The sequence below is a fragment of the Neovison vison genome, chromosome 6 (genome assembly GCF_020171115.1).
Source record: "Neovison vison isolate M4711 chromosome 6, ASM_NN_V1, whole genome shotgun sequence".
Taxonomy (NCBI): Eukaryota; Metazoa; Chordata; class Mammalia; order Carnivora; family Mustelidae; genus Neogale; species Neogale vison.
In genome coordinates this window covers 161,267,908-161,295,272 of record NC_058096.1, presented here as the reverse complement: position 1 = coordinate 161,295,272, position 27,365 = coordinate 161,267,908, and the positions used below count along the sequence as shown (strand labels likewise).

Here is a 27,365-nt window from a genome sequence, read left to right as displayed (position 1 = left end):
AGAAAAACAGCATTCATTATTTTTTCACCACACCCAGTGCTCCATGCAAGCCGTGCCCTCTATAATACCCACAACCTGGTACCCCAACCTCCCACCCCCCTGCAAGATTTTATTTTTAAGTAATCTCTATACCCAACATGGGGCTCAAACTCAGAACCCCAAGATCAAGAGTTGCATGCTCCACCAACTGAGCCAGTGAGGTACCCAAGAAGTAAGTATTCTTGGCAAAATATTAATAAATTGAATCCAACAATTTATAAAAAAAAAATAACACATTCTGACTAGCGGGGTTTATCACAGGATTGAAAGGTTGGTTTAACATTTGATATTCTATCAATGTAATTCATAACATTAACAAAGATTGGAAATAATGTACACTAGTTGCTATACTAATTTTGTTTAGATACTCACTTTAAGTTTTCTAATTCTTGTTTTCTCAATGGCGAAGAAGGTGGAGCTGGAATGAATTTATCTCCGTCATGGCTTTTACTGCTAAAATAAAGATAGACTCTAAATTATGAAAAGCAAATAAACAATTAAATATAAAATTGTTTCCCTCTCCCCACTCACATGCAATTGTTTATGCCAAACATAAAGAAGAGCCAAAAAAAACAAATGCAAACTGCTTAGTAGGTTGGTATAACCAGTGTGTTAAAGATATATTGTATTTCAGTTTCTTTCCCCTAGTACAAAATACTGTTTCTAAAAATTTCTAATTGTAAATAGTATCTCTACAAAGGAAACCACTCCTGTATTTTCACACGTTTCTTGGTCTTCTGATTGCTTTTTATCAACTACAGCAAAACATAGCCCCCTGATGGAGGAAAAAAACAAAACCCCCTGTAATTTTGTTTCAAATTTTCTTTAATACATATATTTCTATCAAAATCAACAAAAGACACTGGAATGAAACACTTCAATTTAAAGGTGCCATGTGCAAAAAGAACTTTATATATAATGGTGTTTTATTATTACCAAAAGTTCTCTTAATTTCTAGAGACTGGTTAGTATTTAACTTATACTAAAAAACTATAGAAATATTCTGGAGGTTAATGGTTTATGAAATAGTGCGAGAAAAGGCATAGCTTAAGAAGAAAGGAGAAGGGACGCCTGGGTGGCTCAGTGGGTTAAGCCGCTGCCTTCGGCTCAGGTCATGATCTCAGGGTCCTGGGATCGAGTCCCACATCGGGCTCTCTGCTCAGCAGGCCCCTCTCTATCTGCCTGCTTCTCTGCCTACTTGTGATCTCTGTCTGTCAAATAAGTAAATAAAAATCTTTAAAAAAATAAAAATAATAAAAAAAAAAAAGAAAGGAGAAGTTTCAGGATTTAGGTATTTTAACAAACGTAAAAACAAAGTGCCCTCTCTGAGAGCAACAGGATTTCTTTACAAATACTCCTCCTGTTAAAGAAAAGCTGTTTCTTTCCCCTTTTCGAAGGTTCTCTCCTCAGTCTTCAAATTATTTCTCTCTTCCAGAAATACTTAACATTCATACTTTCCTTTCTTATTATTCAAAACAGGGGATTTAGGAAATTCAGGCTCCAGATTTTAGGAATTCATCTAAAGGACAAAGAGGCTTACTGATGAAGTCCTAAGGGGTTTCACCAAAGGGGGCCAAAGGGATTAGAATACCTGCAAGTTTCACTGCTTTCACTGCTTTCCGTGTTCCCACCTAATTGATTACTATTTTTAGACCCATTTTCCTGCTTTGGATCTTGCTGTTCTTCGGGTAAGAGCAACAAGGCATTTCTGAGACAAATGGCTGCAAACTCCATACTGGCTACAGGAATGGCTGAAGACTGTCCATCACTTAAAAAAACAAAACCAAATTAGCTCAGTAAATAACTTAAAAATAAATAAGACTTTTCTAGTATCAGGAAAAAAACCAATATAACTGTAAATGAAAATTTGCCGACAGGTAGAAATTTGAAAAAAAGCAGTTATAAGAGAATCCTAAAGAACCTAAATCCTAAATATTACATATAAAATTTAAAAACGTATGAATAATATATAGCAAGTAAAAACATCACATAAATTGTACTCTAGGAATGGGATTAAGGATGGAAACCAGCTTAAAGGTTATCTGTAATGTTGTTTTAATGTAACAGAAGAGTTATAGACAAGGAAAACTAGTGAGGACCAGGGCAAGTACAGTAAGAATTGGAAAGAACATAGATATTCACCTTTGAGTCTCATTTTGGTTGATCTCATTTTGAAAATACTTCTAAGTTTTGTCTTATAATTTTTTTGAGATTTTACATAACTTTCTATTGTTCAATACACCAAACTAATCTTTATTAGGAAAATAAAGGTGAAAAGCAGTAGTAATTTTGAAATTGTAAGAAGATGATCCTTCATCATAAGCCTTTAAAAGAAAAGTGCATTATGGCTGAAATAAACTAAGACCAAACTACTGTGTGCCAGTTACTATTATTAAAACTTTGGGAGAATTTTTAAATGGCAGTGGAACAATTTTATTTTTTAGAAAAGTAAAACTATAGCAAATTTTTTACAAAGCTTACTACTTTAGAAATAACAGCAACTCCAAATTGGAATCTTTATACAAGATAAAAATGTTCATATTTAAAAGTTATTGAAGGTTTACATGTGACAGCTTCTAATGCTTTGGTTACTTTGTGTATTATTAGTACTTTTCTTTCTAAATACTTAGTTTTAGGGACTATAAGAAAACACCTAAATAAAAAGCATCAATGATAAATTATATAATAAATTATATATAAAGGAAACATCAAGATGCCCTCTTCTGGACATTGTGAATAATGGTACTGAATAGACCAGGGTCTCTCAGGCCATCAACAGTTTCAGCACAGATGTAATAAAATGAAATCCTGTATCAGGTAATACTCACTGTGAACCTATACAGGGTATGTACTTGTTGAAGTAGCAATAAAATCTAGCTACAAAGTGGTTCCTCCCATGAAGTGATAAGTCTTTTGCCTATTTTTATACATAAATAATATTATGTGAAACAATGTTAAATATCTAGACTTCCTCTTTGCAAAATACTTACTTATATACAGTATTCTGTATGGACTGTGATGCCAGAACTATTTTACGATGATAGCCTTGACCAACAATAGACTGTACAATTCCTTTCTTACTCGGAAGGCCTTTAGTTTCTTGTTCAGCAGTCTACAAAATACAAATAATTTCCAATTAATTTAGTGCAATTTTAAGACAGGATGTGAAAAATGATCTAATACTTTTCCAGTTACTCCAAGGAAGTTCCTAAGATCCACTGATGTAGAGAGAAGGATGTTCCATACTGAAGGGTAGTTAGTACATGAAGCAGGAGCTCTGTGATACATGCCATATTTTAATATTAAGTCTGAGGTAATACTAAGGAAAAAAGGCCATTCAAGAATGACTCAAGCATTTCTTTAGAACATTCTACATCCCAGGAACCATGCTGCATATTACGGTACTTTGACATCAGAGTAAGGAAACATAGGAGAGCCACAAAAACTCAATGAAAAAGGGAAACACCTCTATTTTCTAAAACACAAATCTTGTCCTTCTTCATTAGAAGCATTAAATTGTCAACAACTTCTAAACTTGGACAAGCTATATGTTGAAATTTACATGGGCTCAATTCTTGCCTTCTAGGAAATTAAAATCCTAAAACCCTGTAAAAGAAAACAGTAAAAGCTACTTACACATATATAGTATTTTAGGATATTTCACTAAGATGCATCATCTTACTATGGCAAGTTAATGGTGGGTGTCAGCTGCCTTTATCGTCCCTTTCACTCAAAGTCTCTGAGTTACCTGAGGTGGATTCCCAATTAGTCATATAAAGTCAGGCAGATTCTCATATGCAGGAATAAACTGGAGCCAATTCATATGAACTCAGAGCTAAACTCTGCCCTGCTGAAAGTCCTTCTCTAAGCATAATGTTTCTGTACTGTTACTTGCTGTTCCTACTAGAAGTTTATTATGGTTGTACTTCTATTTATGACTTCTAATAAAACAAGGACTCACTTGCATATTCATTTTAAACAAAAATAATACACAGTGCTTAAAAAATACAACATGCTTAAAAAGACAACAGAACTGTTCTGAGTAAAAAATATATATTTTTTGAGAATACATATTCTTTTTTTAAAAAAAAAAGATTTTATTTATTGATTTTAAAGAGAGAGAGAGAAGTCACAAGTAGGCAAAGAGGCAGGTAGAGAGAAAGGGGGGAAGCAGGCTCCCCGCTGAGCAGAGAGCCTGATGTGGGACTTGATCCCAGGACCCCGAGATCATAACCTGAGCCAAAGGCAGAGGCTCAACCCACTGAGCCACTCAGGTGCCCCAAGTAAAAAATATTTTTAAAAGATTTTATTTATTTATTTGAGAGACAGTGAGGGAGAGGAAGAGAGAATCTGAAGCAGACTCCACACTGAGCACAGAGTCAAATGAGGGGCTCGATCCCACAACCGTGAGATCATGACCTGAGTGGAGACCAAAAGTTGGCCCCTTAACCGACTGAACCACCTAGGTCCCTCTCTGATTGGAAATTTTGTGTCGAGGAGGTAGCCAAGCAACATTAATGAAAAATTACAGAATGTGGATATTCTGAACCAGTACCGGGAGGGACTTCCATTCTGACTTCTTTTCCTAGTGGTGGTGATAAATTTAGAATGATTCTGATTCATCCACACATTCTTTTTTTTTTTGTAAGATTTTATTTTTTATTTATTTTATTATATAAATATTATACATAAAATTATATATAATAAACATTATATATTATATATTATTTATTTTATAAATAATAAATATTATTTATTTATTTATTTAAGATTTTTTTCTTTATTTCTCTGACAGAGATCACAAGTAGGCAGAGAGGCAGGCAGAGGCGGGGGGGGGGACAGGCTCCCCATTGAGCAGAGAGCCCGATGCGGGGCTCGATCCCAGGACCCTGGGATCATGACCCGAGCCGAAGGCAGAGGCTTAACCCACTGAGCCACCCAGGTGCCCCAGATTCATCCATACATTCTTTCCTGATCTTTAAGGTCATCCACACAGATCAGATGGCTAGATTGTGAATATGTAATAGATGAAAACAAAGATGGAATGGAAATAAAAATCCACAATAATAAACTATACTTTAAATAATACACCAATAGCCAGAAAGTGTGTCAGATGAGTCATGATGTCGAAGAATCATATGTAATTAAAATATTACTTTATACTGCCATAACAGCAATAGCACTCAACATATCTGAGTTTCAGAACTAAGAAAAATAAACAGCACATTTTATTTATATATTTTAATAGTCTTCTCTTAAACTGCTTAAATACCTTCCTACAATTACGTCTACATTCTGTAATGAGCAGATCTCACATATATTACCCCGACCCAATAAGCATAAGCCCTGCTTCTGCTAAAAGCAGGTCTGAAGCAATGAGCATCACATAAACAGGACATAAATCATCTCAGCATCACCAATTTAACAATTAATTGGTTCTTCTTATTAAAAAATGAATTTATCTACTTATTTATTTTTAAAGATTTGAGAGAGAGACAGAGTGAGAGAGTGCACAAGAGAGGGGAGGGGCAGAGGAAGAAGCAGGGACCCGTCCCCAGGACCCTGGGATCATAACCCGAGCCAAAGGCAGATACTTGCTTAACAGACTGAGCCACACAGGCACCTCCAAAATGATTTTATTTCTGAAGGTACAAACTGCTTTGTTCAATATTCCTTCTATACTGAGTAAATACATTTTATGGAATTTTATTTGGAGTTTATATTACTTATTGGGATTTTGTTTTCCCTTTTTTTTTTAAAGATTTTTATGAGAGAGAGAGAGAGAGAGAGACAGTGAGAGAGGGAACACAAGCAGGAGAGGCAGGCAGAGGGACATACAGGTTTCCTGCCAAGGAGGGAGCCTCATGTGGGGCTGGATCCCAGGACCCCAGGATCATTACCTGAGCCGAAGGCAGATGCCCAACAACTGAGCCACCCAGGCACCCCTGTTTTCTGGTTTTATTCAGGATTATTTTGGGGGTTGTTTTCACTGTCTTTTAGGGCACTTCAGATCCTTTTTAGAAGGAGAAGCATAGACATAGATAATTATTACTATTATTTTTTAAAGATTTTATTTATTTATTTGACAGACAGAGATCACAAGTAGGCAGAGAGGCAGGCAGAGAGAGAGGAGGAAGCAGGCTCCCTGATGAACAGAGAGCCCGATGCGGGCCTCGATCCCAGGACCCTGGGATCCTGACCTGAGCCAAAGGCAGAGGCTTTAACCCACTGAGCCACCCAAGCGCCCCTAGATAATTATTTTTGGTAAAGTCCTATTTGTAGCACAAACTGAGTGTTCCGAGATTCACCAAATTATGGCAATCAAGTCATCTTTACCATTTAAAAAATTTTTTTATTTACTGGGGCACCTGGGTGGCTCAGTGCATTTAGAGTGGCTGCCTTTGGCTCAGGTCATGATCCTAGGACCCTAGGATCGAGACCTGCGTCATGCTCCCTGCTCAGTGGGGAGCCTGCTTTTCCCTCTAACACTCCCCCTGTTTGTGTTCCCTGTCTTGCTGTGTCTCCCTCTCTTGTCAAATGAGTTAAATAAAATCTTAAAAAAAAAAAAAAAAAAGACTTTATTTATTTATTTCAGAGAGAGTGTATATGAACAGGGGGGAGGAGCAGAGGAGGGAGAGGGAGAATCCCAAGCAGGCTCCACACTGTTGAGTACAGGGTTGGATGCAGGGTTCCATCCCATAACTCTGAGAACCCAATGGGAGCCAAAACCAAGAGTTGGATGCTCAACTGACATAGCCATCCAGGGCACCCCTACCATTTTTCAAAAATCAGAAATTCCGGGGACACGTAGGTGGCTCAGTTGATTAAGTGTCTGCCTTTATCTCAGGTCATGATCCCACAATCCTGGGATTGAGCCCTGCACTGGGTTCCCTACTCAGCATGGAGTCTGCTTCTCCTTCTCTGTTTGCCCTTCACTGCCTTTTGTGCACACTTTTTCTTCTCTCTCAAAATAAATAAAATCTTTTAAAAAAAATTAGAAATTTAGAACTTTGTATAAGAAAATTGGGGGGAGGAGGATTTCATAATAAAATCCACAGAATGAAGACAATCCTAAAGGTACTATTTCTAAAAATAAGTAATTTTAAACCTTACTGTATTTCTCTACTCCTAAGAAGATCTAATTACCTGGTTTCCAATAACTATCCAAATGAGAGGCCTCCAACCCTTACATTCATCAATGGATTAAAGAGTAAGAAATTTCTGGGGCGCCTGGGTGGCTCAGTGGGTTAGGCTGCTGCCTTCGGCTTGGGTCATGATCTCAGGGTCCTGGGATCGAGTCCCGCGTCAGGCTCTCTGCTCAGCAGGGAGCCTGCTTCCCCCCACCCCGCCTGCCTCTCTGCCTACTTGTGATCTCTCTCTGTCAAATAAATAAATAAAATCTTAAAAAAAAAAAAAAAAGAGTAAGAAATTTCTAGAGATTGTTTTAAAAAAGTATAAATACTACCTAGAATTGTCAGTTTATTTAAGAATTATCCAATAAGAAAGTTGTCTTTTAGGGTGCCTGGGTGGCTCAGTCAGTTAAACATCTACCTTCGGCTTGAGTCATGATCCCAGGGTCCAAGGACTGAGTCCCACATCAGGCTCCTTGCTCAGCAGTGAGCCTGTTTCTCCCTCTCCCTCTGCCTTCTGTTCTCCCTGCTTGTGTTCTCGCTCTTCAAATAAATAAAATCTTAAAAAGAAAAAAAAGTTCTTTTAAAAGACAAATCAGACAAATAAATGATTAAAGCCCTTGAAAGATAGCACTTATCTCTTCCCCTAGTGGTATATACATACCAAATCATAAACTACTTCAGTATCATGTGTGAATACTGCCAGGCAAACATACTTCTAAATGTTAGTTTTTGCAGCTGTTTCTCAGGAAGTGCTGTTCAGCAGTAGAAGGAGCGCAAAAACATCTATATCATCTATGGCAGGCAAACCTCAGGTGCCAGGCCTGCCAATCTCCACACAGCCAAAGAGCACAGCAAGGGTGGGGGGTGGGTAGGAAATGGGGTGATACAGGCATCTGGTAGTTCTGATACAACCTGTCTTTCTTTTACTCCTACTGACCACTCCCCACTTGAGATTTCAAAGGCTTCCACCAACCACTACGTGCAGATAATCTAGGCAAGGACACCCATGTAAACTGGCCTAATTCTCACAGTCGCTGGTGAGAAAGGTGTGAAGGAAACAGCCTGATAATCCATGAATTCTGAACCATTTACTGAATCAAAAGTAAAGCCCGTAGGCACCAAAGGAAAGGTAGTGTTGTACAGTTCTGTCCACACTCATGGTCTTAGTCCTACTCTAACCACCTGATGTACATACCATACTCAGGCCAGGCCAGCAGAGGATATGGACCCTGACCCAGCAGCTGCTAGTAGATCACTGTTCCAACAGATATGGCCCTCTCGTTGGCTTCACCTCTTTAATGCGACTGCTGATACAGCCTGCTATATTTTAAGAACCAGAATGTTAACAAATGACTTTAAGAAACTAAAATCTTTTATCCAACTGTTAAAGAACAGACTATTTTTATAAATTCCCTGAGAGTTATAAGAGAATGACGTCTTGTGTGTTTCCAAGTATTTTTTGTTTTCTATGTAACAAGCAAGGGGAAGTTTTTTGAACAAAAAGATATCCAAGGAGCACTCACCCCCTTATTTGCAGCAATGCAGCATTCAGCCAGCCTTAGCCAGAGGCGGGGATTTGCATGATAAACCTGAACAGCTTCAATCAGACACTCAAATGCAGCAAGAGGTCTTCCAATGTGAAGAAGCTGAATGCCACAGTTATATAGCAACTCATACCTCTTGTTGGTTAGCAATGTACACATGGGTCTTCCCGAAAATTTCTTGCCTAATGATACAAATTAGGTAAAAAAAAAATCATTAGATTAAAAATAACCGTTACATTGAACACACTTACATTACATAACATTGATGTAATTACATCAATGTAATGTATTAATTACATTAATTACATTACATTGAAAACACTGTTAAATACTTAAATACTACCTTGTTTAATACCACGGACCCCAGTGTGAAGTTTTTGCTGTTGTTTGTTGTTTTAATGATTTTATTTGACAGAGAGAGCATAAGCCAGAAGAGCCACATGGGACAGGGAGAAGCAGACTCCCCACTGAGCAGAGATTCCCAACATGATTCCCAGGAACTCGGGATCATGACGTGAGCCAAAGGTAGATACTTAACCAACTGAGCCACCCAGCTGTTCTAGACCAGTGTAAAGTTGTAATAGCTCTCTGCTAGTGATGATCTTTATCTTCAACTCCACAAATATTCTCCAGAGTCATCTCAGTTGCTTGTGCTGGTGTAGCCAGAGATGTCTCTTATTTGCCAGCTCCCCAGGTAACAATGGTCCAGACAGGAAAACAAAGATAGGACCCACTGACTTGCTACCTTTTTAGAAGATTCACTTTCTATTGTAACTTTCATTTTGGTTAACCATTTTATTGTAATGTGCTTTCTTAGCCAGAAGTATTCTGCTAATGTTAGCAGGGGTTTGGGAACCTATGAAAATAAAAAATATACTGTATCTATGACGACTATGGTATACTTGCTTATTTGAAGTTTCATAGTCTACAACAAAATAAGACTACTTATGATTTTGGATACACATTTCTTCAGTGTTTTTATGTTTAAAAAAGCTAAATAACTGGTTGATTTTAAGCATTCCAGGTCAAGGATCCATAGCATATGAATATTAACATAAGAGACTTCAGGAATTTGCTCAAAGATTATCAGGTGCAAAAAATTAAAAAAATAAAGACTGTCAGGCTGCCTATAACATCCCATGTGAAACCTTGGAAAGAAGCTATAATAAAACTAGTTTAGGGGCACGTGGCTGGCTCAGTAGGTAAAGCATGCAACTCCTCATTTCAGGGCTGTGAGTTCAAACCCCATGCTGGGCATATAGCTTACTTAAAAAACAAAAGAAAACAACAACAAAAACACCAAAAAAAGTAGTCAAGAAATCTTAGCAACATACTTTGCTTTGTAACATTATCCTAATGGATTACTGATTTTCAAATCCATGAAAAAGTGAATGTAATTTAAATTTCCTTGATAATTACTCCTACTACCTTGCTATTTGAAGTGGCCACATCTACGAAAGATCCCCAGAGTCAAACCTGTTGGTCAGGGTCAATGTTAATTGTAGGCAGGCGCATATGGGTGCATTTTGACCAGACACTGATCACCAGCTATCTATTCTTTTTTTTTTTAATAATTTTTAAAATTTTTAATAAACATATATTATTAGCCCCAGGTGTACAGGTCGGTGAAATCACCAGGTTTACACACTTCACAGCACTCAACATAGCACATACCCTCTACCTATTTATTCTCTAAAAAAAAATTATTTTTAAAATTCCAATATAATTTACTGACCATGTTATATTAGTTTTGGGTATACAATACAGTGATTCAACAATATTTTTTTTGTTTTTGTTCTTTTAATTTATTTTTTAAATTATTTTTATTAACTTATAATGTATTATTTGCCCCAGGGGGTACAGGTCTGTGAATCATCAGGCTTACACACTTCATAGTACTCACCATAAGTGACTCAACAATGTTGTACGTTACTCAGTGCTCAGACGCTTGATCTTTAATATCATGCTCTCAAGTAGTAAAATACAAACTGTCCACCAGCAATGGGCTCACCTGGATCAGTGCTCCCTGCACTGAGCTGTGCACAAACATTGTCATTCTCCTGTAGAGCCTTTTTAAAGTAGAAAATTCCCAAATTGTGCTTGCTCATGGCAAAATGGATGCAACCAAGATTATTCCAGAACATGCATCTCAAGCATTCACCTGACAAAAACACAAATAAATTTGTCCGAAAATGTTACAGTTGACAAATGCCACACAAGAACTGGCAGTGCAACAGCAATTCTACCTAGTCCTTATGGAAAAGTTTTAAGGCATCTCAAATTCAGGACATCTGAAAATTTTCTAAGATCCTTTCCTTTTTAAAATCTTTTATTAGGGGTGCCTGGGTGGCTCAGTGGGTTAAGCCTCTGCCTTCGACTCAGGTCATGATCTCAGGGTCCTGGATCGAGTCCCGTATCGGGCTCTCTGCTCAGCAGGGAGCCTGCTTCTCCCTCTCTCTCTGCCTGCCTCTCTGGCTACTTGCGATCTCTTTTTCTCTCTGTCAAATATATAAGTAAAATCTTTAAAAAATAAATAAAAAATAAAATCTTTTATTAAAGGTGATAAACTAACCCTACCCATTGATTTTCTTAGCCTGCTTAATCTCTTCTTCTGATTTTTAAATAACTATAGGCAAATAATACAATAATGCAAAGGACAAAAAGTAACATTAGTAACAATATACACATTGCATCCACACAACAAAATATGTAGAAACTTCAAAGAATCAATAGATATGGAAACATACTGAGTAGCAAGAACACATAAAACAGAATATATAATATCCGCTTTTGCTTGTTAAAGTCTCCACTGTTCTTTTAGTTCACATTTCTTTATCACTCGCTGAGCATCTATCTTCTCAAGCTTATTAGGCAATTGTCTTTCTTTCTTTCTTTTTTTTTTTTTTAAGATTTTATTTATTCATTTGAGAGAGAGAAAGTGAGAGGGAGCATGAGAGCTGAGAAGGTCAGAGAGAGAAGCAGACTCCCCATGGAGCTGGGAGCCTGATGTGGAACTGGATCCTGGGACTCAGAGATTATGACCTGAGCTGAAGGCAGTGGCTTAACCAAATGAGCCACCCAGGCACCCCAGGCATTTTTATTTCTTATCCTGTAATACACACACTGCTTCTTTCTGTTCTTCACCCATTTTTAAAAATTTGGTTATGGACGTTTTTCCTATTGGTTACCTGTTACTATGCTACAGAATCCTGCACATCTGTTTAAAATATTGTCCTCAAAGCCAGTGTGTCACCTATCTTATGACCTGCTTCAGTGTGTATGTATGTGTGTTTAATCATAAAAAGTTTTATATTTTTATGTGGTGATATAAATCATCTTTCCTAAACTCTATGGTTCTTGCATTTTGGATGAAATTTACTCAAGTCTCCCCCCCACAATATTAAAATATTCAAGTTTTCTTTAGCTGCTTTTATGATTTTTACATTTCAACCCTTCATTTCTCTGGGCTCTATTTTGGTGTAATGAAAGCAACCCAACCTTTAGTTTTCTTCTTGTAAACTGCTTCCAAATACTCCAAAACAATTTACTGATAGTCTTTTCCACAATGATATAAAATGCCAGACTTGGGGTGCCTAGGTGGCTCAGTCGTTAAGCATCTGCTTTTGGCTCAGGTCATGATCCCAGGGTCCTGGGATCAAGCCCAGAATCAGGCTCCCTGCTCAGCAGGAAGCTGTTTCTCCCTCTCCCTCTGCCCCTGGCTTGTGCTCCCTTTCTCACTGTCTCTCTTTGTCAAATAAATAAATAAAATGTTTAAAAAAATAAAAAAATAAAATGCCAGACTAGACTGACAAAATTAACACTCAGAATAGTCAATGCTTAATACTGAAATCTAAAGATTCTCTTCTGATGTGTATTTCAAAAAGACAAATAGTAGACTTCAGCGGAAGATAGCAGGATATACATTAAAATGTTTAAAGGAGGCTGCCTCTGGTAGTGGCACTGTGAACAATTTAAGGAATGTTCTATTCCCGAATCTTCTCCAATAAGCCTATTTTATCAGCAGCAAAAACTAAATTTTACAAATGAGAAATGAATATTTTAAAACTAACAACTATGGAAAAAAACTAGTACATAATATATATAACTACTATATAAAAATACTAGTACATAAAATATATAACTACTATATAAAAATCTTTCCCATTAGATCTTTTTTTATTTTGAAGATTTTATTTATTTGACAGAGATCACAAGCAGGCAGAGAGAGGGGGGGAAGCAGGCTCCCCGCTGAGCAAAGAGCCCCATGTGGGGCTCGATCCCAGGACCCTGAGATCGTGACCTGAGCCGAAGGCAAGAGGCTTTAACCCACTGAGCCACCCAGACGCCCCCCATTAGATCATTTTAACTGTTGACTAGGCAACTATATGTCCTGCTCCTCACTCCACTGTAGAGCCTAATAGTATTTTTTTAAAAGATTTTATTTATTTATTTGACAGAGAGAGAGATCACAAGCAGGCAGAGAGGCAGGCAGAGAGAGAGGTGGGGAAGCAGGCTCCCTGCCGAGCAGAGACCCTGATGCGGGGCTTGACCCCAGGACCCTGAGATCATGACTTGAGCTGAAGGCAGAGAGTTAACCACTGAGCTACCCAGGCACCCTGAGCCTAATAATATTGATTCTGAAATCTGTATCAAGACAACCCTAAGCAAAATTTTCTCAAAGGATACTGAATATTTAGTCTGAAAGATCATTTCAGTGTTTGGCTGTTACAGGCCTCTGAGGGGAAATTATGACAATAAAAAAAGCAAAACCAAAAATTTAGCAGAGTTAAAAATGGTTACTCAGAATAAACAGAATATCCAAGAGAGGGGCACCTGGGTGGCTCACTGGGTTAAAGCCTCTGCCTTTGGCTTAGGTCATGATCCCAGGGTCCTGTGATCGAGGCCCACATCTGGGCTCTCTGCTCAGCAGGGAGCTTGCTTCCCCTCCTCTCTCTGCCTGCCTCTCTGCCTACTTGTGATCTCTGTCAAATAAATAAATAAAATCTTAAAAAAAAAAAAAAAAGAATATCCAAGAGAACTGTAATGGAACAAACTGCTTTTCTCCATCTTTTACAACCCCACTTAACAGAATGGGTAAAGGGGAGGGGGCAGTGAGTATGTCTGCAGGTATGCTTTTTTTTTTTTTAAGAATTTCTTTTATTTATGTATTTGACAGGGAGAGAGAAAGAGAGCAAGCACAACAAGGAGGAGCGGCAGGTAGAGGGAAAGGGAGACGCAGACTCCCTGTTGATCAGAGAGCCCGTCTTGGCGCTTGATCCGAGGACTTTGGGATCATGACCTAAGCCAAAGGCAGATGCTTAATGGACTCAGCCACCCAGGTGCCCTTGTGTGTTCTTGTGTGCCCTTGTGTGTTCTATCTTCGTATCTGAATAGAATCTAAAACAAAACATCCCAAAAAACTTATTTCATCTGTTGCATTTTAAGATTTTATTTATTTATTTATTTATTTGAGAGAGTGTGTGGACATGTGAAGGCGGGGAGGAACGAAGGGGGAAAGAATCCTAAAAGCAGACTCCACGCTGAGCACAGAGCCCCACATGGGGCTTAAACTTACAATACTGAGACCATGACCTGAGCTGAAACCAAAAGTCAGAGACTTAACCAACTGAGCCACCCAGGCACCCCCATCTTTGCATTTTATTTTATTTCTTTAAAAAATATTTTATTTATTTAAAAAAAAAAAAGATTTACTTGACAGAGAAGGGATGGCAAATAGGCAGAGAGGCAGGCAAAGAGAGAGGGGGAAGCAGGCTCCCTGCTGAGCAGAGAGCCCAATGTGAGCCACCCAGGAGCCCCCCATCTTTGCATTTTAAACTTGGGATAAAACATTTTCAAATGTTTGACTTCACTTCTTGAATAAATGGATTTTCCTCCTTTCTCCCCATAAAACAGCAATGATGTGAATTTAAAAGAAAGCCTCAAATTTTACCTTTCATTTTACCAACAGTATTAAGCAACTCATTAAAGTTTTCTTTTTTAGACAGGGAGAGAGGCAGAGGCAGACAGAATCTTAATTAAGCAGGTTCCACACCCAGCACGGAGCCCAGTGCAGGCCTTGATCTCACTACCCTGAGATCATTACCAGAGCCAAAATCAAGAGTTGGACGCTTAACTGACTAAGCTACGCAGATGCCGCTCCTCATTAAAACTTTCTTAAAAGGGATGCCTGGGTAGCTCAGTCCCTTAGTCCTCTACCTTTGGGTCAGGGTCATGATCCCAGAGTTCTGGGATGTAGTTCCCTGTCTGCCTCCTTGTTTGGCAGGAGGCCTGCTTCTCCCTCTGCCTGCCGCTCCCCTTTGTTGTGCTCACTGGCTTGTTCTCTCTCTCACTCTCTGACAAATAAATAAATAAAATCTTAAAAAAACAGCAACTTTCTAAATAGAGAACAGATAATGATAATTACCTTCTTAACTTTATAGAAATATTTTTGTTATAGTTAATAGTCTAAAAAATCATATGCTCACAGCTTTTATGGGAGAAAAGGGAAAAGTAAAAACATTATCATCTCATTTCCTTAAAAGATTTCATTTCACAAAGTAAAAGCCCAAGGACCTTATGTCCTGGACATAATTTGTTGGCTGGTATTAAAAAATGAAATGAAAGAAAGCATACGTGAAGTGAAAGAGAAGTTTCCTTTTAGAAGCTTCTAAAATGGAAATAAATAGGGGTACCTGGGTGGCTCAGTAGGTTAAGCATCCAACATCCAACTCTTGGTTTTGACACAGGCTCTAGGATCAGTCCAGTCTCAGGCTCAGCAACCAGTGGGGAATCTGCTTCTCTCTCTTTTCTCTTTCTCCCCCCACCCTTTTTTTTGGCCCTCCCCGTGCACACTCCTGCTCTTTCTAAAATAAATAAATATATCTATAAAATAAATAAAGTGGAAACAAATAATAGAATAAGTTCTTAAGAATTTTTTGCAGCAGAAATAATAAAACATTTCGTTTTTAAAAAACTAGCAAAAATCATACTGAAGAGCACTCAATGAAACAAACAACAAAAGAGAGAAGAGCCAGGAAGACAATACTAGAATTTCACAATTTTCTTTTACCTGTTTTCATGAATCCTGGATGTTCAGCAATGTTTGAACTATTTAATAGCTTCACAGCTTTCCGATAATTGCCTCTTAAGTACTCAAAATTGCTTTTAAGAAACAGAGAGGGCGCAGACTGTAAAGAAAATATAAGTTGCTTATATTTTGTTTTCAGATGTCTATTGTGAGATAATAATCATACTGCTGTACTGGCATGTATTCAAGAGCATAAATGAATCATTTAAGTCGTGCTCACAAAAAACTGTAGCTTCACAATTTTTCATTGCTTTCACATTCTAAAAAAATTAAACCTATCAAGAGAGCACCTTATCAAATGAATTAAGAGTCTGCCTAAAAAAAATACAGACAGTATATATGGATAAAAATACAGTCTGCAGATCATCAACAGACTGCCTTCATCTATTATACTATTAACTGGAAGCCAATTTAATTAGGTCCTTCAGTTCAATGACTGTTTAGAAAGACTGGAGGTCTCCCTTATTTTTTAGGGTAGATGCACATTCATCAGAACCCAAAGGGATACAAATAATCCAATGCCTTTCCAGATAGAAAAAAAGAAGTATCATTCTATGGATGGAAGAATTACCTAACAGAATGCCTTATTTTCGAAAGCTCATCTTGCATGTGACAAATTTCACATTTTGGATGGCAGACCACGTTTCACTTCCCCTAAGAATCCTCCCAGTGGAGGATCATCTGTATACCTATTTATTTTTTTACTTTTTAATTTTTTAATTAACACATAATGTATCATTAGCCCCAGGCGTACAGGTCTGTGAATAGCCAGGTTTACACACTTCATAGTACATACCTTCCCCAATGTCCATAACCCCACTACCCTCTCCCTACTCCCCTCCCCCTGGCAACCCTCAGTTTGTTTCATGAGATTAAGAGTCTCTTATGGTTTGTCTCCCTCCCAATCCCATCTTGTTTCACTTATTCTTTTCCTACCCCCCAAACTCCCACATTGCCTCTCAACTTCCTCACATCAGGGAGATCATATAAGTGTCTTTCTCTGATTGACTTATTTTGCTAAGCATAATACCCTCTAGTTCCATCCACGTCGTCGCAAATGGCAAGATTTCATTTCTTTTGATGGCTGTGTATCATACCTATTTAGAATGCAAAAGCATGCATAGATCTACAAACTGAACATTCATCTAGGAGGACATCAGGGATCCTGGTTTCATCATTTATTCACTTTAGCTTAGCTATAGGCTTTTCTTCTAAGTCCTTGTTCATGCTTTGCTCTTCCTCAGGTTGAGGAAACAAGGGCTTCCAAAGCTTATTCCAGGTAGCAGTACTTCCTCCTGATTTAGGTATTACTACTACCCTGCAATACAATTATTTATTTTCCTTTTTCTCTCTTCCTGGTGACTATGGCTTCTGTTAAGGCAAGGATCATGTCTTTTATCTCAAAAAGATTTGATAATGGTTAGCTGGCTAATTAGGTTTTTCCCTCTTAGCCTCAAGTCTACCCTCCTCAGACTTTGGCTACAATTTGTTCTCCTCAAAAATCACTTGAGTACTGACTCAGTGACTAATGTGGATCCTGCCTAGGATTTCTAGGGTCACTTTTCCTGAATCATTTCTACTACAAACTATTGTTTGTAGTACAAACTACTACAATAGTTCAAAACCAAATTATTTCTCTTTATGACTTTCGTATTTAAAATGTTAACAGTTTTCCCAAAAGCATCAAGAATGTTCATAATTCTTTCTCCTCCACCATCTTAAAAATTATGTTATCAGTGGAGGAGTGGGGTGGAGGGAGTGGAAGGAAGGAGTAATTTTATCTCAAATACTCTAGCAGCATTAGTCAAACTGAAGGTACTATCAAGCCAAAGATCATGTGGAAGTGGCAGGTTTGGGATACAGTTGAACTGTACATCTTTAATAAATATTTTGGTATAAACTAAAAAAAAACCCTGAAGTGTCCAACAGTAAATATATTGTGATAAGCCATTTCCAGAATACTAGACAGCTATTTAGGATGGTGGTTTTGAGGGCTACACACCAAGTGAAAATGCTTGCTATAATTTTAAGTGAGAAAAGTATTAAATTATAGCTACAGTACGATCACCATTTTACATCCCAATGTCAAGCTCTATATCTAGCGGTATATATATATATATACACATACATACATATATATACACAGTATAATAGACTAAAATAAATTTTTAAGACTGACAAATACCTACTATCCAAACAAAAAAGTTTTAGGGCATAAAAGTTACAAATTGGAAAAAAGAAAAGAAAAGAAAAGAAACATCAAGAAGAAACTTACATTTCCAGCTGTGTTCATGACTGACTTGATTTCCCTTTTGCATGCTTTCAGGGACTTCATTTGGATATAAGCTCTTACTTTATACTGTCAAAGGAAAATGCTAGTATGTGAGAACTGTTATGGATTTACACATGCTGGAAGTTTTACTTTCTAATTAAATCAAAGTTCAAGCCAATCTTTTTACAATAGTTACTTTCAAAAGCAAGTTTTAAATTATCTTAAATAACCTATTTTCACTATAGTCTTAGAATACATTCTAAAAAACAAAAACAAAAAACATGGTAGAATAAAATTTATACTTAAATTCCAAGCAAAAATATTAAAATTTTCCAAAAAAATAATTTATATTTTAATTCCATATAATTAATGTACAGTATTAGTTTCAGTGCACAATATAGTGATTCAGCAATTCTCTACTTCCTATCATTTTTTATCTGTACCTGACTAATTAAGAATGAATTTTTGTAGTCTACAGACTGGTTTTATCATCCAATACATTCCCTGGCCATTTCACTTAATCTTTTCTTAAGTAATTAAAAGAAAAGATGTTGTATTATCATTTTAAGCAAATATAATTAGGATAAATATGCTTTTAAATTATAATACTTCAAAGCCAAACAAACATACATGCCTTGAATTATTTACTGCTTTCAATGATCTATCATATTCTTCATCATTCTTAACTACTAGTAAATATAAGTGATAACCTCTCTTAGAATTTATGCTACCTGATGTATCTTTGATTTTGCAGCTTCTATTAGGGCTCCACTTTCAGCTTTATGATTCGATCCGTCTTTGTTGGTGTTATTACCAGTCTGTAGGGTGTTTAAACAAAGTTAATCAAAATTAAATAAAAATTTTTTACTGTAATTTAAATCAGTGATTTCTAAGTGAGCTTATCTGACACCTAAAACATTTTAAAACTACAGAATCCCAGGTCTTACACCCAGAGATTCAGATGTAATAATCTGGAACGGATAACAGGGAAAAAAAATTATTTAAAGATTTTATTTACTTGACAGAGACAGTGAAAAGGAACACGGCCAGCAGACTCCCCACTGCGCAGGGAGCCCTTACACGGGGCTGGATCCCACGATACCAGGTCTTGGTCAGGACTTAGGTGAGGACCCAAACCAAAGGCAGACATTTAACGTTGCATGCCCCCTTCCCTTTTTTTTAAAGAAAATTCTACTTTTGAGAAACTCTCATTGAAGATGATATACCAGGTTTAAAAAGCATGGATATTACTCAGGCAAAACTCAAGATTATCTTTCTGAACCCAAAACAGGTGTCATTTTTCTTTATTTTTTAACTTCCAATTTTTTTTTTTCTTTTAAGATTTTATTTACTTATGTGTCAGAGAGAGAGAGAGACAGGGCACAAGCAGGGGCAGCTTCAGGCAGAGGGTAAGGGAGAGGTAGGCTTCCCATTGAGCAGAGAGCCAGATGCAGGGATGAATCCCAGGACCCTGGGATCATGACCTGAGCAGAAGGCAGATGCTTAACCGACTGAGCAATCCAGGCAGCCCTTTTCTAAACTTTTGATGTTTACATTTTAAAAAAATGTAATGATCGGTTGCCTGGGTGGCTCAGTGGGTCAAGCCTCTGCCTTTGGCTCAGGTCATGATCTCAGGGTCCTGGGATCGAGCCCCGCGTCGGGCTCTCTGCTCAGCAGGGAGCCTGCTTCCTTCTCTCTCTCTCTCTGCCTGCCTCTCTGCCTACTTGTGATCTCTGTCTGTAAAGTAAATAAATAAAATCTTAAAAAAAAAATTCTTAAAACAAAAACAAAATGTAATGATCAATGTCTACATTTTTTTAAAAAGATTTTATTTATTTGAGGAGGGGGATACTGGGGAAAGGGACAGGGAGAAGCAGCCTCTCCACTGACGTGGGGCTCAGTCCCAGGACCCTGTGATCATGTCCTGAGACAAAGGCAGAAATTTAACCAACTGAGCCACCCAGGTGCCCCCATGTCATATAAGCTTTTTCTTATAGAAACACTGCCAACATCATACACTTGGTTCCCAGTAATATCTCAAATCCTTCACAATGTGACCAATATTTGAGTTGACAATCTCATCTCCTGATCTCCTATACCTACATTTTTCAGGTATAATATGCATTTCAGATTACCAGAAATTTCTCCAAGTACCACTCTCACACCTTCTGTGATGGTTTCTCTGCCATGACAGTTATTCTGCTCCATCCTTCTGCTTCTGACTAGTTGAATTATATTATATTACATCTTTCAAGGCCCAAATCAGACATCCAAATTTCTCCAAGATAATTAATTATTTATCTGGGGAGGGAGGGCAGAAGGAGAGGCAGTGAGAATCTCAAGCCAACTCCACACTGAGCACAAAGCCCTACATGGGGTTTGATCTCATGAACCTGAGATCATGACATGAGCTACTATCAAGAGTTGAACACTCAACCAACTGAGCCACCCAGGCACCCTTAAACTTCTCCAAAATCATCCCTACCTGCCTTCCTCCCAGTGCCTGGAGAAACGCTGCCCCATCTTTCTCCTCTCACACAAAGTGTAAACTACAAGGTTTTAATTTTTGTCACTTTAGTATCTAGCAAAGGACACAAGCATCTGCTGAACAGAATTATATTTTTATCAACTCATTCATAAGTACTGAACATAAAAACAAAGTATTTTACCACACAGTGTTTAGGAATAATGCTAAGATGATTTTTTTTTTAAGAATTTATTTATTTATTTGACAGAGAGAGAACACAAGTAGGCAGTGAGGCAGGCAGAGAGAGAGGAGGAAGCAGGCTCCCTGCTGAGCAGAGAGCCTGATGCGGGACTCGATCCCAGGACCCTGGGATCATGACCTGAGCCAAAGTCAGTGGCTTAACCCACTGAGCCACCCAGGCGCCCTGCTAAGATGATTTAACTCAGTTCTTTTCTATCCACATCTGTTAAATTGTAAAAAGTAATGCTAATGTTTATTTTTAAACTTAGAGAACTTACCCAGGTAGAAAGAAAGTACTATTAACGATCTGTTTTATACAAATACTCCTTTTTTTTTTTTAAAGATTTTACTTATTTAACAGAGAGAGCAGGAGAGCACAAGCAGGGGGAGCAGCAGGAAAGGGAGAGGGGCACCTGGGTGGCTCAGTGGGTTAAAGCCTCTGCCTTTGGCTCAGGTCCTGATCTCAGGGTCCTGGGATTGAGCCCTGTGTCGGGCTCTCTGCTCAGCAGGGAGCATGCTTCCCTCTCTCGCTGCCTGCCTCTCTGCCTACTTGTGATCCCTCTCTTTGTCCCCAATAAGTAAGTAAAATCTATAAAAAACGATCCCAGGATCATGACCTCAGCTGAAGGCAGATGCCCAACCATCTGAGCCACCCAGGAGCCCTACAAATACTCCTTTTCTAACAAAAGGGCAGGAACAGAAAAAGAGAATGACCATCCCTTGACAACTATAGGACAAGCAAAACAAAAAACAAAAGCGGCACCTCATGGTACCCACCTCTGTTGGCTTAGTGGAGCATGTGACTCTTGATCTCAGGGTTGTGGGTTTGAGTCCCATACTGGGTGTAGAGATTACTTAAAAATAAAATCTTGCGGGGGGCGCCTGGGTGGCTCAGTGGGTTAAAGCCTCTGCCTTCAGCTCAGGTCGTGATCCCAGGGTCCTGGGATCGGGCCCCACATTGGGCTCTCTGCTCAGCATGGAGCCTGCTTCCTCCTCTCTCTGCCTGCCTCTCTGCCTACTTGTAATCTCTGTCAGATAAATAAATAAAATCTTTAAAAAAAAATCAAATCAAATCAAATCAAATCAAATCTTGGGGCACCTTGGTGGCTCAGTCAGTTAAGTGTCTGCTTTTGGCTCAGGTCATGATCTTGGAGCCCTGGGACGAAAGCCCACACTGGGCTCCCTGCTTGGTGGGAAACCTGCTTCTCCCTCTCCCTCTGGCCCTCCCCACTGCTTGCACATATGCATGCGCACACTCTCAAATAAAATCTTCAAAAAAACAAATAATTAAAAATACAAATAAAGTCTAAAAATAAAAAACCCATGAGAACTAAGAAGTATTCTTAATGTACACCAAATCCCTTATTCCAGTATACATCATAAATACGCACTCTTTCTAAAGAACTTAAATGATGAAATTTTCTCTAGTGAAAGCTGCCCTGTCTATCCAAATTATGGATTTCTATTGTCTTAATTATAATCTTCACATCCAGTAAATTGAACATTTCACCCGTGAAAAGATACAAACACACTCCCTTAGTAAGTGCAGAAATTAAGACCACTATGAGATACTACTTTACATCCATTAGGATGGTTACAATGGTTTGTTTTTTAATTTTTTAAATTTATTTATTTGACAGATGGAGATCACAATTAGGCAGAGAAGCAGGCAGAGAGAGAGGAGGAAGCAGGCTCCCCGCTGAGCAGAGAGCCCGATGTGGGGCTCAATCCCAGGACCCTGGGATCATGACCTGAGTCAAAGGCAGAGGCTTTAACCCACTGAGCCACCCAGGCACCCCAGGATGGTTACAATGTTTAAAAAAAAAAAAAAAAAGGTAATAACAAGGTTGGCAAAAATGGTAGGAATGTAAAATAGTGTAGCTAATTTGGAAAACAGGCTAGTAGTTCCTCCTAAGATTAAACATAGAACTGCCATATGATCCAGCAAGTCCACTCTTTTTTTTTTTTTAAAGATTTTATTTATTTATTTGACAGAAATCACAAGTAGATGGAGAGGCAGGCAGAGAGAGAGAGAGGGAAGCAGGCTCCCTGCTGAGCAGAGAGCCCGATGTGGGACTCGATCCAAGGACCCTGAGATCATGGCCTGAGCCGAAGGCAGCGGCTTAACCCACTGAGCCACCCAGGCGCCCCAGCAAGTCCACTCTTAAATATATACCCAAGAGAAATGAAAACATATATGCCTTCACAAATATATGTACACAAACGTTAACAGCAGCATCATTTATATTAGTCAAATGTGGAAAACCACCCAAATGACCATCAACTGATGGATAAAAAAATGTGCCAAATCCATATAGTGGAGGAGTACATGGCCATAAAAAAGAATGAAATACATGAAAAGGGAATGAAGTACACGCTACAACTTGATAAACTTTGAAGGTATACCAAGTGAAAGAAACCAATCATGGAAGGCCATATATTAATATAATTCCATTTATATGAAATGTCCAGCACAGTCAAATTCATAAAGATAGAAAGTACACTAGTGGTTGCCAAGGGTTGAGGGAAGGGGAAAAGTGCTAATAGGTACAGGGTTTCTTTTGGGGTGATGGAATGCTCTGGAACTTAGATAATGATGACAATTCTACAACTCAGTGAGTATATTAAAAGCCACTGAACTGTACATCTTAAAATGTTAGATTCTGTAGATGTAAATTATATTTGTTTTTTTTTTAGGTCACTCATCAAATTTTTTTTTTAAAGATTTTATTTATTATTTTGACAGAGAGAAAGATCACAAGTAGGCAGAGAGGCAGGCAGAGAAAGAGCAGGAAGCAGGCTCCCTGCTGAGCAGAGAGCCCGATGCGAGGCTCGATCCCAGGACCCTGAGATCATGACCTTAGTCGAAGGCAGCAGCTTAACCCACTGAGCCACCCAGGCGCCCCTCAAATTATTTTTTAAATAAGTAGGCTCCATGGTCAATGTGGGTTTCGAACTCACGACCCCGAGACCAAGAGTCACATGGTCTACCAAGTGAGCCAGTCAGTTGCCGCCATTAATCAAAATTTTAACTCCTCTGTCTCCCCTTACTAGTATGTGGGCCACCTGAGGGCAGGCATAATTCTTCTGATTTTTTTTAAAAGATTTTATTTATTTATTTGACAGAGATTACAAGTAGGCAGAAAGAGAGGAGGAAGCAGGCTCACCGCTGAGCAGAGAGCCCAATGTGGGGCTTGATCCCAGGACCCTGGAATCACGACCTGAGCCAAAGGCAGAGGCTTTAACCCACTGAGCCACCCAGGTGCCCCAATTCTTCTGATTTTTTTATTGACTACAAAAATTTTTAGGGGCACCTCGGTGGCTCAGTTGTTAAGTGTCTGCTTTCGGCTCAGGTCATGATCCAGAATCCTAGGCTCGAGCCCCAAATCAGGCTCCCTGCTTAGTGGGAAGCCTGTTTCTCCCTTTCCCACTGCCTCCCCAGCCCCTTGGCTTGTATTCCCTCTCTTGATCGCTAATAAATAAAAAAATAAAATCTTAAAAAAATATATTTTTTCAAAATTGAGGTATAATTAAAAAAAATTGAGGTATAATTGACATAAATACTATCAGGTATACAACATAATGATATTTGTATATATTATGAAATAAGTAAGTCTAGTTGAAACATCTATCACGGTACTATACACAATTACAAAAGGTTTTTATTCTTGTACTGAGGACTCTGAAGATAGATTCGCTTGGCCATTTTCGAGTATGTAATACTACGGTATCATTAAGAATAGTGGTCAGGGGCACCTGGGTGGCTCAGTAGGTTAAAGCCTCTGCCTTCAGCTCAGGTCATGATCCCAGGGTCCTGGGATCGAGCCCCACATTGGGTTCTCTGCTCAGCAGGGAGCCTGCTTTCCTCTCTCTCTGCCTGCTTCTCTGCCTACTTGTGTCTGTCTAATAAATAAACAAAATCTTTAAAAAAAAAAAAAAGTTTAAGAACAGTAGTCATTCGGGGCGCCTGGGGGCTCAGTGGGTTAAGCCGCTGCCTTCGGCTCAGGTCATGATCTCAGGGTCCCGGAATCGAGCCCCGCATCGGGCTCTCTGCTCAGCAGGGAGCCTGCTTCCCCCTCTCTCTCTTTGCCTGCCTCTCTGCCTACTTGTGATCTCTGTCTGTCAAATAAATAAATAAAATCTTAAAAAAAAAAAAAAAAGAACAGTGATCATTCAATATTCAATACATTTCAATAAAGCTGTTAAAATATTTAATAACCCAAAATATTAACCATAAATTTTAATCTGATCACCTCAGAACACTTACCTCATTCTTCCCATTTTTGTTGTTGCTGCCTTGTGAAATCATTTTTTCTAGGACAGCAAGAAGATGCAAAGCTTTCTCAGCTTGATAGGTTAATATATATAGGTCTACAAGCAAAAAACACACTGCTTGGGCAAATTTTTCTTCTGGGGGGAAAAAAACAGGAAAAGAAAAGTTATAATCCAAAGTGAAGCAAACATTTCAGACCACTCCTCCTCAGAAAGTTCTAAAGAGCAAAGACACTTAAGTCTTTATTTAAATGAATGTTCATCACCTAAAGCTGTGCATGGAACAACTTACAATACCAACAATGCTATTCTATTCCGCACCTCAAGGCCTCTCATTGCAGTGACAGATACTCCTTTGACAAAAAATATCTACCAAACACCAACACATGAAACGAGGAGTTATTACTTTAGGTAGAAGGAAACCCTAATTCCAGTACCCACTTAGCTACTTACTAGGTATGTGACCTCTACATATCACTGAGCTAATTTTTAGACCTCAGCTAGCAGACCTGTAAAATGGGGAGAATACTTCACCTGCCTGAAGGCAGGGGGGAGGTGAGCCAGATGATCTTCTGAGGTCCAACTCTGAGGAGGATTTCAAAGGAGGAAGAGCCCAAAAAGAGAGGAAGGGTAACCTGTTATGTCACAACACTATTTTCCTTTCCTTTCAGAAGAAAAAATGAAAAACAAGGTTTAAAAAAGAATGCTAAAATCAAGAACAGAAAATTTCAAAAGCCCTTAAAAGCCTCCTAACAAGTCCTGATTCCATTCTTGCTCTTACACAGCAAACAGAGTGGATTCCATTTAAAACTAAAATCAAGGTGGTCAATGCACAAAGGGCCAAGGGCTTCCCATCATTCTTAATACAGTAAGTCCTTACCTAGGCCACAGAACTTTACCTTGCTACTTCCGACTTCATTTGCTTCTGTTCTCCCCACCTAGCTCTAGTCACAATGGACTTCTGCTGTTCCCCTCTCACCAAACTTTAGGTCATCGCAGGTTCTTTGCATAAACTATCACCTCTGGCTGAAATGCTTTCCCCCTCAACAGCCATGTGGCTCATCTCTTCTCTTCACTCAGGTCTCTTTTTCAAATACTGCCTTATCCCAGGCCTTCCCTGATTGACTTATCTAAAATTAATGTTCCCAATCCATCTCCATCTTACCCAATTTTAGCTTTTCTTCGCGGCATTCAGCTACCTCACAATTTATATTTATTGTGTTGCTCTCCCATTAGAATATAACCTTAATGAGGGTCAAGACTTTATTTCATTCACTGCATTACCTTTACATCACAGAACAATTTTGGTCCACAGTACATGCTCAATAAATACATGTTGTAGAAGAACCAAGTAGTGATATTTTTATACTTTTTTAAAAAAGATTTATTTATTTTAGAGAGTGAGAGAGCTCCCACACGAGCGGGGAGAGGGTCAGAGGGAGAGGGAGAGAGAGAATCCACAAGCAGACTCACCGATGAGCATGGAGTCTGATGCGAGGCTAAATCCCAGGACCCTGAGATCATGATCTGAGCTGAAACCAAGAGTTGGACGCTCAATCAACTGAGCTACCCCGGCATCTCCCTAGTAACATTTTTAAATATAACAATAATGGGGGGTGCCTGGCTGGCTCAGTTGGAAGAGCATGCAACTCCTAATCTTGGGGTTGTAAGTCTGAACCTCATATTGGGTATAGATTTTACTTAAAAATAAAATCTTTAAAAATAACAATAAAAGAGGGCACCTGGGTGGCTCAGTGGGTTGAGCCTCTGCCTTCGGCTCAGGTCATGATCTCAGGGTCCTGGGATCGAGCCCCGCATCGGGCTCTCTGCTCTGCGGGGAGCCTGCTTCCCCCTCTCTCTCTGCCTGCCTCTCTGCCTACTTGTGATCTCTGTCTGTCAAATAAATAAATAAAATCTTAAAAAAAAAAAAAAAATAAAAAGAGCAATAATAATTTTCAAGGAAGAAAAATGGACCTGAATTCTACCTAGCTGGTTGTTATATTCGATACTCAGCCACAGTATAGATCAATAGAATTTCATGAATGTTCCAGAATTTCTAAAAACCAGCTTTATAGGGGCACCTAGCTGGGTGGGTCAGTTGGCAGAGCATGCGACTTTTGATCTTGGGGTGTAAGTTCAAGCCCACTTAGGTGTAGAGATTACTTAACAAAAAACAACCTCCCTCTCAGCTTTATAGAAAAACATAGAAGTATAATGCTAATTTCCAGTTTTATAGGGAAAGGTCACAATTTACACCATCTTCACCACTGGTGTTTCCCTGCCCAATCTGTCCAGCCACCATGGCCTCAGT

General features: G+C 38.7%; 1 protein-coding gene across 3 annotated transcripts in view; it reads right to left on the bottom strand.

The window, feature by feature from the left end:
- CNOT10 (CCR4-NOT transcription complex subunit 10) overlaps positions 1–27,365 on the bottom strand; it is a 78,312-nt gene that overhangs the window by 28,487 nt on the left and 22,460 nt on the right. For 2 of the 3 annotated variants that reach the window (XM_044252758.1, XM_044252760.1), the window contains exons 5-13: positions 25,050–25,192; positions 18,807–18,893; positions 18,079–18,162; positions 15,786–15,903; positions 10,728–10,877; positions 8,696–8,898; positions 3,030–3,151; positions 1,631–1,807; positions 412–492 (exon numbers count right to left, since the gene is read on the bottom strand). In XM_044252758.1, coding sequence (XP_044108693.1) covers positions 412–492; positions 1,631–1,807; positions 3,030–3,151; positions 8,696–8,898; positions 10,728–10,877; positions 15,786–15,903; positions 18,079–18,162; positions 18,807–18,893; positions 25,050–25,192 — 1,165 coding nt within the window. The remainder of the gene's footprint in view (positions 1–411; positions 493–1,630; positions 1,808–3,029; positions 3,152–8,695; positions 8,899–10,727; positions 10,878–15,785; positions 15,904–18,078; positions 18,163–18,806; positions 18,894–25,049; positions 25,193–27,365) is intronic. The other variant, XM_044252759.1, reaches the window with a different exon arrangement.